We start from the raw sequence: 12,420 nt of genomic DNA, 5'->3' as shown, positions 1-12,420 counted from the left end.
TAATGAGTGTAAACGTTGCAATGCAACTCTGCTAATTTGTCTCTGCAAATAAATGGACATGGGGAATGAACTACAGTTCAGGGCAAGTTAAGTCCTCATATGTCTTAAGTGCTAATGTAGCTCAATGGGTAGAACATGGCACTGCCAATGTTAACCTACTGTAAGACGTTTTTGATAGAAACGTCCCTAATGGCATGCGTGTATGGTATATGAAAGTGTTATTTCTGTTTCCTAAACTGCTCTTCATTGTGCCTGTGTGTGTTCCAGGAGCGCCAAGGACGAGTCAAGTAACAGTCACCGCTTTGGGCAAAAGACTGCAATGGCCCCCCCTCCCCCTTCCCTTCTCCATGTCTGCCCCATCACATCCAGATCTCTAAAGAAAATTCTAATAGGGGTGAAGAATTAACCAAGGACAAAAAAAAAACTAAATGAAGACTCTTGATTTCTTTTGACTTTAAAGACTTACTTCGAACTTGTAGTAAAAAGAAAAGGAAACAATTATTCATAGGACTACAACTAAATGCATAGCATCCTTAGGTGAAAAGTCATTTTTTTTTTTGCCCCACCCCGTTCCACTACATTATGCTTTTCCCCCCTTGTATGCTTCTCTTTTTCTTCCTTATTTTTTTTTTTTTTAAAGAAAAGATCATCCTCTGTTTTTACAGTCCAAGATCAAGTCTTGTCACGCAAACACACAAATCTAGTAGACATTTGTTGTGTTGGCTACTATAGTGCCCCAAAGTGAAGATGGGCAGTTTGTCTCCTTTCTTTGTATAAAAAAAAGAAAAAAAAACCTCACTCTCCGTCTTCTATGGGAGATCCGATCAACCAACGCAGGACGCAGTGGAGTTTTTTTGTCCCCCTCCTCAGTGGATATTCATCATAGGGCGGGTTTTCGTCGAGCGCTCACTCAAGAATTTGTGTCTTATGCTTTTCCATCTTTCTTTTTTTTCTTTTTTTTTTTGTTATAGAGAATTACAGATGTTCAGAACCAGCCCTCTGTTTATGCTCGGAGCGGCCTTCTGTTTATTTTTTGTGTTGGGCAGAGTGTCTATAAGTAACGTAGGATCATGCGGAGGGAGGGAGGAAGATGGAAGATCGGGGGGGAGAAGGAAGAGTTTGAAAGCGGAAGAGAAAAAAAATTATGTTGGAAAGCCTTGCTCAGTGTATAATTTTTATGGTGTACAAATTGGGCCCTCTGTTAGCAGTCTTTACTGGACTTATTTACCCTCTTCTTCCTCTTGGACAAGTCCATTGTTGCTATGGGCTGCTTTGGTTTCCCTTGTTTTTGTTCCTTTCCCCCCTCCCTCCAGTTTTCTTAAGACAGCGATGCGAGTGGCCTTGCCCCCACTCTTTCTATTAATCAGTTCAAAAGTAATAAATGTGCTATACTCAGCAGAACCTGTGTGCATTCCCCTTGTTTGACTGTAAAAGCAATTTGTCACGCTGTGTCTGCTTTCTTTTTCCCTTTTTTTTTTTTGCTTTTTTTCTCTTTTTTCCAAAAGGGTATAATATGAATGAATGTCTTTTATCTCCTGGTAACCTACTTAACACTCGCCCACTCCCAGAACCCCCTACTCTTACTTGATTCTCACTGACATCCTTTGCACTTCTAACCACCCTCCCTGTCACCAAACCCAACCCCTCCTCCCAATTCCATCATCCTCCTTTTACTGACTGCTCAGCCATCCGTACTATAATATGATCACAGCCTCCACCATCTTGCAGAATGTCATTGTTAGTGAAAACAAACACACACAAAAATAAACGCAAGGTCCTCTTTCAAAACGACTGGCTTTTATCTGTGGCATAATAAAGATGCTCCACAAAGTAAAAGGTGTGGGTTTTTGTCCTTAAATCACATGGATGACCCTATTATCTGACTGCCTGTTGGGGTGTGATGTGTCATGTGTGTGATGTTGACCTTTGATATGAATGTACGACAAGCATTGTTCAATGTTCCCCTGGTTTGTTGGTTATTTGAGGTTGTGGCTGGCTGGGGTCTGTTAAATACAGTAATCAGTGGAAAAGACGTGTCTGTATACATGCATATCCCACAAGAAGCAATGTTGTCTGTTTTTTGGGGACTATATTGGTGTTGGGTCTGTGGTATTGTAGTGGGCTGCTACAAATTCATCTGTATGAGAAACATCCACAATATGAGGTCATATGCCATGATATTTATTACTTGTATAGTTTCTGCATTAGAGCTGGTTAATTATAATAATATAAATAATGAATATCCCCATCACATCTGAGGGATAAGCAAAGAGATTGATGCAAAATGCCCATGTACTCGAGGGTTAAATATTTTAGAATCGCTGAGTTTGTTATTTCCACACAAAAAATGTTGTCTTCGATATAACCAGAGATTACGTACAAAGCTCTGATATAAGTTATAACTACAGTTTAGAAGTCAACTGCAATCCGCCATTTTCTAGCCTAGAAAATGTGGACGTATAAAATGCAATGGCCACACGAGGGCGATATACTACTGTCTATCGCAGTCATTTTCCCTACCTTGGTTAGGGAGGCGGGCTGAAGTACTTTGGGTTCGCGTTGATCGAGTGATTTGAAACTCCACCACGGCTTTATTGGGGAAATGAGTGAACAAAATTAATTATGTTTCAGATAGGCTTAATTTTGTAATGAATCCAGATAGACTAAAGTGTGAAATTAGACCACCATGGAAAATCCCTATTACAAAAAATAAACGTTTTTATTTTTAACATGCCTGGATTAACCTAAATAACTGTACTGCCCCTCTTCTCTCTCTCTCTCTCTCTCTCTCTCTCTCGCTTACTGCTCATTCAAGGCCGTAACCTGCCCTTGAGTTGGCCTATTTTCCAATGAACCCGGATGTCTGATGAATTTCTGTAGGCCTATACATTTTATTATAATACATTAGGCATACATAGCCTATATAGAATAATGAGCAGGTGTCTCCCTGGAAATGTGGTGCCGTCAGATATACACTCCGTAGCCTAACTAATGTGTTATTTTCCTTTAAATGCTGCGTAGAGACATTTAGGAGGGAGCAGAGGTTGGTTATTATAAGCCTACTGTATTTTACATGGGCAGCACTGGTTATGTTTGTGCCTTGATTGAATGAACACTCACTAAATAAGAATAAAGTACATAATCTGGCCCATGCATGGTTGAGGTCCTAAATCATTTATGTCAGGGCCAGCTCTTTAGAGCAGTATACTTAACCTACTTCACTGGAGTGTGTGAGTGAATGTGCTTGCATAGAATCCAGTCATTTTGATTGGTGTTTTAGCGGCCAAAGACAATATAATAAGATGTGTGTACTGTGTAGATAATTTAAGTGTAGCTTCTTGGTGCATCATTCACTTCGCTTCTGGCGTTAGAGTGCGTCTCGAGTGACCACCACTTGTGATCGGATCTCACTTCCCCGCTCAATATACAAATAAACTCATACGGGTAATTCCCGAAAACTAGGGATAAAAAGACACGATGTAGGGAACTCTTTAATGTTCGTTAAAGTATGTATGTGTGTGTGTTGGGGGGGGGGGGGTGACGGGCCGTCACGTGTCTCGTCTGCGTTTGGGTGAAACACTGAAACATGCTGCCTGAGGGGATCTCCAGTGACCCTTATCTGTGTCTCTGGGGAGGCCTTGAGTCCCTCCTGAGATGCAAATGAATGAGAGACAGATACAGCCACTGAGACGATGGAGGAGAAGAAAAGGTATGGGACCACCATAGGGAGGGAGAGGAGGAGGGGGGGGAGGAGGAGGTCAGTGTTCATATCTTGGAGCACCTAAAACTGAATGCATGAGCGAAAATAAAATGGGGAAAAGGCAATATTATTTACTGACGATTATGATGATGGTGGTGTGTGAGCGCAACTTTTAATCTTATTATATACTGTATGTAGGCCAAGAATGGGTGATGTTGATGTGCGTGCAGGGAGGGGGACTTTTAATCTTGATTTGTTTCATGTGCAGAATATAGATATACTGTTCACTTACCACGAGAGACACTTGAATTATCATATGAATGATTAGCCATCCCATAATATTTGCCACACCATTTACCTAAAATGATGGGTACAAAATAAATAAAAAGGACAAAAGAAATCTGGTTTATCTAAGTCTATAATAATTTACGTGTGTGACTTCATGTTCTTCAGACTAAATGACAACGAATAAATAAATACATAAAAAACGAAGAGGGAAACAACATCTATTTTTTATTGAGCGACCCCAAATGATGTAAATGGTCAACAACAATATCTATTCAGGCCACATCCTATATGTGATTGTGGACAATAAGGCGCATTGTCAAATCTTTACGAAAATATGTGTCATATGAGTATATTGCTATCTTTCAATAAAAATATATGTTAACGCCACCATGGCCCATGGGGAACATATAGGCACATATACCGTCTATATATTGCACTGCAAGGTCATGCTTGTGCTTTATAAGATATGGGCCGCGCACCCCGGCACGTGCCCCTGATTATCATAAGGCATCCATCTCTTTCTTCCATTAGTGACGCTTCGCCATGTCTAACCCGACCTATTTACATGACCAAATTACATTTCTTCTTTCTTTACGTATAGCGCACTTTGTTTTAGAGGTGCTGCCTTTCTACCAAGAGCCTCAAAAGAGATAATATACACTTCACGCGGTTGCGCAAGATATATAGCCATTTATTTTGTAATGTTGGCATATAGGTATAGCTCCGAGTCCTGCAGCATGAATCTATGAGGAATTGTGTCTATCGGCTCTGCCTTGCTCCTGGGTTTTGAGGCCAGGGGGGAGGGAAGCGGAGAGAGAGAGATACTTGGCATTGCCTCTTTTCAGCTCAATTAAAGATGCATTTTATAGGCGCTAAAGATTATAATAATGTTGCATTAAAACAATTATATCTCTACACTATTCCCAAAATTGCCCACACTTCAGTAAAATAAGTTGTAGCCTAAAACAATTTTGTTTTTTAATTTAGAGGACTTTTGAATTCATTTGAATGAGAAATAGACCAAAGCTGCAACTATAGCCTTTTGCCGTAATTTTTTCTTTTTCTTTTTCTTATCCAAATGTCATAATGATGAATGTGCTTCTGATTCCGGCCTATAATACGCGCAGCCCAATCATCATCACCTGCTCAGCTTCTACCGTCGCGCCGAGGGTTGCGCACCAGTACAGCATGTGGAGTGTTACCCCTCGTCTGCCCTATTGTCGTGCCGTTCTATTGAGAGTGTTGAGAAGCATCATTATGTGTAAACCAGACAGCGGGGTCTTCAAACAGTTGATGACCTATGTGTCAACATATGCGGCACGTGCCCTTTGTGCTCTGCTTCATTTTGGAGAGCGAGGTCTCCACGCAGGATACAACGGGCCTGCTATGAATTTGAGAACAAATTGTCAAAATACAGTCATGATATAGCTTTGGGGGGGGGGTGGGGGGTATAGTCTATTTTTGCATTTGTAGATGTCTGGGCCTATTATACTTATTATTTGTGATTGCAGCTCTGACGCAAGATTTTTCTGCATGATGAATTCGTTGGTTTCTCCTCCATATAACCCAGTGCGATATAAGGTGTATATATATGAGGGAAAAAAATTGCGTTAAGGCCTACAGTATAATGAAATTGCATCTAAATCGAAGGTGCTCTGCTGGATGAAAATCGAACCTTCCCATGTGTGCGTATATATATCCCGCCTCCATCATTCGAGATGTAGGTCAACTCACATCTCTCGCCTATAGCGATTTTACTGAGCTTGCATTCGTTTGATTCAGCCCCGAGATCACATAGGCATAGAAATGCATCATTATGTTGAATGTTTAAAAAATGTTGCCAACTTGATGTAAACTTTTAAAAGAAATACCAAATTGAACAAATAGAAATGTTGTTCATGAGGTGACTTCTTTATTGAGAATATTTGCACACAACAAAAACAACAAATAAAAGCCTGTTATTAAAATGCATAAATGAAAATAATTGACAACAACAAATAAAAAGCAAGGCCATGTTTCCAGTGTGAATGGTAATGGTATAGCTTTTACTAAAAGGAAAGCATGCATGGAAATTACCTTTGGTTCATCTATCAAAAATAATAACCCCAACTGATTGTATAACAGAACATTAAGATCGTATATTCGTGTCACTATATATAGACACCTATATAAAGCATTCCCTCTCTCCCTCTCTCTCTGTTTCTTTCTCAGATGAGGCACATGCACGCTCATGCGGAAACGCACAGTCCTTTGAAGTGGCCCTCAGTCGCTATGCCCACATCCTCCTGGTGCGATCCCTCTGTCCATTTGGCCCCTGCAGGGATGACTCTACAGGGTTGTCTGTTGTGATATTATGGGACCCAGTAGATTACCAGACGGTTTCCCTAAAACTCTGCTATATGACCCCTTGATACTCCTCAACAGTTTCATATAGGCTGTTACACACCTGCCTTTGGTCCCCATCAAACTCTATAATCTGGATGGTTTGCGCTATACTGCCCGTTCTTATGGTTTTTAAAATAACGATATATATAATGTGCTAACGAAATGTGCATATCAATCTCTGCTGTTGCTATGCTAGCAGGCTATTGTATGGAGGCTGCAAGCGCTGGTCTCTCAGGTGAGCGATGATGACTGTGGCTCCTCTCTTGGCATTCACCGCGTGCCTTAATTGTATTGAAATTAAATCAAGGTCCACTGTGAACACAAAGAGTTCAAACCAAAAACAACTTCCCTCCCTCCTGGTCTCGTCCTTTCTTCCTCTGCACTTGCCCTGCTTCCAGCGTGACTTACCCTTTGCATGATAAACGCAGCGCATCACGGCTATACATATAATTCTGTCCTTTATACACGTCTCCCCTTCCGTCTGTCTTCTAACCCTGTCGTCACGAACACACACCGGACCTCATCTCACGAGTCCATCCTGTCCTCTGTCTTTCCCTTTAGTCCATCCTCTGTTTGACTTTGTGTCCTCTCCTCCTGCCTCCTCACCTGTCTTCTCTCTCCTCCCTGCAGGCGGCTATGCGGTTCTTTCTGCGCGTCAACGCGCATCGCACCCGCTGTTTAACCCCCGCGCCGACGCGCAGAGCGCACCTCGTACTGAAAACACAACATTTGAATATCATCACACACAAAACATCGATGATGCGACACAGAAATAGCACACGGTGTGAAAATGCGTGTGTGCTTCTGTGTGTGTGTGTGCGTGCATTGCCTATGTGGATGCATGGATTCCAGCGACAACATGATGAGTCCATACAATAAAACACATCTAACGTCGGTCAACATTGAAGCGGCATCCACAAGGCAATCTGTACATCATTAAAAAGCACCACAGAGAGAGAGAGGGAGAGGGTCGGAGGAAAGAGAGAGAGAGGGAGGAGAGAGAGAGAGAGAGAGAGGGCGATAGATGAAGCTACCTTTGTTGCACCATAAAGAGAGCAGCAGCCCCGCTACCTGCTCGCTACCATTCCTGCAGAGCATCTTTCCCTCACAGCAAAACAAAGGATGACGACAGTATGTGTGACTACACTACACGAGAGAGGTCCCCGTGCACTGCAGCCTCCCTCGCAGCAGGACGGCCCCTGTTGTTCCTGGTTAAGTGCCTGCTGGGGTCTAACCAGACCAAGCGATTGCTCATTACAGCTGGTTAAAGCTGTGTCGCTACCCCCCCCCCTCCCCTCCCTCCTACTCTCAATCTCTTCTCCACTGCTCTCTCTCTCTCTCTCTCTCTCTCTCTCTCTCTCTCTCTCTCTCTCTCTCTCTCTCTCTCTCTCTCTCTCTCTCTCTCTCTCTCTCTCTCTCTCTCTCTCTGCACTCTATATTTGCGCATGTAACTATAGCACTTAAAGCCACGTACAGACAGGGAAATAAAAACAGAACCCCAACCTAAACAACATGGACTCCGTTCTCTAATGCATAACTACACACACAGAAGGAGATAAAGCAACAAATAGTAAATACAGATGTATGACATAAAAAGTAACACAAAATAAGCAGGATTAGCTTCTGATTACGCAAGATTCTCACATCCAGAAAAACTGCAGTGGCTATATTTAAAAATCCCCTTTGCTTTTTAAAATCTCGACCACTGCACTTGATTCCTTTTTTTGCATAATGGAATATTACTGTAGCTCGAGGAGAGTAAGGTTTGTTCAGATAAAATATCCTTGTTCTATAGGAGAGGGAGGGGGGGGGGGGGGAGAAAAAAATAGTAAAGAGAAGTGCAGAATATTTCCTCCGTCAAATCTTCGGTCCCGGTGACGTTGCTGTTGTTGTTGTTGTTGTTGGTTACGGCTGTAGTTTGGAGTTGTAGTTGGCAGCTCCATCCTGTGAAGGTCCGTAAGGGTTGGGGAGAGCAGGGAGGCAGGCACACAGGGGGGGAGAGGGGTGGTGGAGAGGGGGTCTGGAGGGACAAGGGGCAGGCAGGTGTCACGCATGCAGTCAGGGGGAAGAGGAGAGGATGTTGCGGGGTAAAAAAAACGGCTAAATTCTCCCCAATTGAAAAAAAAATCCATTTGAATCTGCTCAAGACAAACCCAAAAAAATTGTTGGGGGGAAAAAAGCCCCAAAATGTAAAATATACATATATAAGCCAGGTCGGTATATATGTATAAGGATCCAGGGAAAGGAGGATAAGGAGAGAGAGAGGGATGGACGGACGGAGAGGAACAGGCAACTGGCTCACACACAGACACACTGCGCCGAGGCATGAGCACAGGCTTCAATTTATGCTCTCTGGTCCACACCACCCCCTACATCACTCTCACACACACACACACCACACACACACACACACACACACACACACACACACACACACACACACACACACACACACACACACACACACACACACACACACACACACACACACACACACACACACACACACACACCACACACGCACACACACACAGTGTCCCGCCCCTATCTGCCCCTGTCCCTGTCCTGTCCCGTCCTGGATGCACGGCCCAGCTGATCAGTGCAGAGGGATTAACCAACGGGGCCAGCTGGCAGGGATTACACAGGAGGGGGGGGTAGGGGGGGGGGGGGGGGGGGGGGGGGGGGGGTGGGGGGGGGGGGGGGGGGGGTGAGGGTAGGCCTAGATGGCTGGGGGGGGATGGGAGACACTGTCCTGTCCTACTCACACACACATAAGCATTTATTCACGTATATAAAAAACACACAATGTGCATGTACCATACATACAACACACTTGCATGCACACAAAATGCAAAATAATGAGAAGAATAAAAAAGCGTGCAGAGCGGCGGACACGCTGCAGTGGCTGATTGCAGAGGGAGCCAGCTGACAACGCGTGCCGTGCTTCCCCTGCGAGGCCAGCATGACGAGCCATGTTGATAAATGTATGTAAATGTGTGGGAGGCAGTGAGGGATGGATGGAGGAGGGGACCCCACGGGAGAGCAGGGCTCGGCTGACAATGCAAGGCTCTGACCACTGACCCCCTCTCCGCTCCATCATCCACGGCCATCAGCTGATCCCGGGAAATGGACGGCTGCATGCAGCAAGGACCCCCCCCCCCCCCCCAGTCTCTCTCTGCACACACTCACACACACACACACACACTCATCCGCCTGCACCACTCAATCTACCAAGGGGCACCTCACCTCTCCCTTCACCCCTCCTCCCCTCCTCCCCCCCCTCACTCCTCCATGTCTCATGCTTCAGCTCATCACTCAGCTCTTCCTGATACGGCCATTCCCATTATTCTAAATCGTTTTGAGAGACTACAACTGTCACATCTATAGCACTGGTAGGTCTTTATTGTACGCGCTTTTATAATGTTTTTTGGTCATACAGGTTTTGAACGATTATGTTGCATTCATATTAAGACATTTCAATTGAGGCTCAGTTATCTGAGTCACATAAATCCAAAATAAATAATTCTGGGAACTGATCAGGCCCTTTGGCACGGCAGAGGTGCCACAGAGAGCCCACTACATCACAACAAATGTCATATTCAATAAGACGGGATACGAATGCTCAGATGGAATTCCATTCAAATTGAATTTCAAAACGATTCGAGTGAGAATTATTTGCCCGACGCGGAGGGAGAGAAAACCCATATCAGCCTCGCATTTTTGCTTTTGTGTTGGAATAGCGTATAGTGCACAGCGATTAGCCTAATAATTGTTTACTGATTTCATTTTCTGTTTGAACACGGACACACACACACACACACACATATCACACTTTAGTCAACGTACATTGGTTTTGGAAACGACTTGTAAAACACTAGCTCTATTTTCCATTATTCAATATAGAATTATTATCATGTTTTTCTATAGGCTTAACTATTCCATTATGTGCAGTTAAGAGTAATGCCGTCAGTTTAAAGACGTTTGCATTTTTGGTTATTGGTAGCACTGTGCTATCTGTCAGTGTGTTACCCAGGCTGAGGCTAAATGCTGAGATTCCTGCCCGTAGCCATTTGACACACATTTACTTGACACCCTTTGATCTCCATTTTAGTAAAGGAGTAAAGCCTATATCTCGCTATATCACACAGAATTACACAGATTTTCATCTGATAAAATGTCCTAGAAGTTGATGCATTATTTTACGTGCAGTCCTCCACCAAGTAAAAAATCCTCACTGCCAGGCGTTAAGGAGAAATTCACCCACGCGTTCATTCAGTATTGGTTGAATTTAGTGGGGCTTTTTTGTCAGAAGTGAGACTGTCATGTAGTCAGTAGATTGTCACGCAGTCCTGTCCTATGTGCTCCTGCAGACTGTCAACAGGAGTTGAAGCTATATCAGAGACAAAGAGACATCTCACACACACACACACACACACACACAACACACACACACACACACACACACACACACACACACACACACACACACACACACACACACACACACACACACACACACACACACACACCAACACACACACACACACACACACACACACACACACACACACACACACACACACACACACACACACACACACACACACACACACACACACACACACACAGGACGGTTTGTGTAAAATCAAAGAGACATTCTGCTGGGCCTTGCTGGCAGGAGACAACGGCTGTGTTTTATAGTGGATATATAGAATCAGACATGCTCTATCTGTGACAAATAGGACATTATGTGTTTACATGAAGCACACAATAGCTTTACACTAGAGGCTTTGAAGGGGATGTTCGGAGAACGCATGGCTTTCCACGTATGAGTGAAACGGGGATGAATTGTGAAGGTGAAAGAGGGAGGTTTGAACGGTGCCCAAACGCGTACAAACCAAATTTCTTCTTTTCGCTCTATGGAGTGGGAATATTATGCTTTACTCCTGGCAATTTGTGTCAAAAGGAATACATTGCTTTGCCAGATATTTTTGGGTTAAGCCTTCCATCTGTGCCTGAGTGTGTGAGAGTGTGTATATCATGCAGCGTACATGAGCATGCTGTGTGTGTGTGTGTGTGTGTGGTGGTGGTGTGTGTGTGTGTGTGTGTGTGTGTGTGTGTGTGTGTGTGTGTGTGTGTGTGTGTGTGTGTGTGTGTGTGTGTGTGTGTGTTGTGTGTGTGTGTGTGTGCGTGCGTGCGTGCATGCGTGCGTGCGTCCGTGCGTGCGTGCGTGCGTGCGTGGCGTGCGTGCGTTGCGTGCGTGTGTGCGTGCGTGTGTGTGTGTGTGTGTGTGTATATGCAAATACTGTAAGTATCGTGTACGTGTCAGCAATGTTCATCCATATGCATGTTTCTATGTCTGTATATCAGTATCAGTGAGAGCGGAGGAAGGAGATTTGAGACTTTGTCCTGCCATACCAGCCTCCATTTTAAAAGCCGTAGATGCGGGCAGGAGAGCATTTGCAGAGACAGAATCAGGCCTGTACGAGCGGCAAGAAGACAGATAAGCAGAGGTGCATAGAGAGACAGAGAGACAGACACACACTGACAGATAGACAGACAGACAGACAGAACAGACACACTGACAGACAGACACACTGACAGACAGACAGACAGACAGACAGACAGACAGACAGACAGACAGACAGACAGACAGACAGACAGACAGACAGGACAGACAGACAGACAGACAGACAGACAGACAGACAGACAGACAGACAGACAGACAGACAGACAGACAGACAGACAGACAGACAGACAGAGAGGAATAGGGTAAAACAGGTGAGGCAAGGACAGGTAAAACAAGGACAGACAGGTGTGCGGAGAGCGAGAGGAAGATGGGCCAAGAGGGGGAGACAGGCAGAGACAGACAGACAGGCAGCACTCGTCCCTAGTTTGGTAATCTGGTGGAGAGATTAGCAGGCAGGCAGCATTTGGGCCGGATTATCGAGTCATTAGAAAAGACTGGAGCCTCTGTCATGTGTTAATGTGGCTTTGCAGGTCCTCAGCACAGTCTGCACAGATTGTCTAGATTGTGGACAGAACAC

At 44.3% G+C, this 12,420-nt stretch overlaps 1 protein-coding gene across 2 annotated transcripts in view; it reads left to right on the top strand.

Moving 5' to 3' along the window:
- ythdf2 (YTH N6-methyladenosine RNA binding protein F2) overlaps positions 1-2,676 on the top strand; it is a 38,479-nt gene extending 35,803 nt beyond the window's left edge. For both annotated transcript variants that reach the window (XM_084310530.1, XM_084310529.1), the window contains one exon: positions 268-2,676. In XM_084310530.1, the coding sequence (XP_084166656.1) occupies positions 268-291 (24 nt within the window). In that variant the 3' untranslated portion in view covers positions 292-2,676. The remainder of the gene's footprint in view (positions 1-267) is intronic.
- Positions 2,677-12,420: the final 9,744 nt, after the last annotated feature.

Source organism: Notolepis coatsorum, assembly GCF_963971535.1.
Source record: "Notolepis coatsorum genome assembly, chromosome: 3".
Lineage (NCBI taxonomy): Eukaryota > Metazoa > Chordata > Actinopteri > Aulopiformes > Paralepididae > Notolepis > Notolepis coatsorum.
This window is presented reverse-complemented; position numbering and strand designations above follow the sequence as displayed.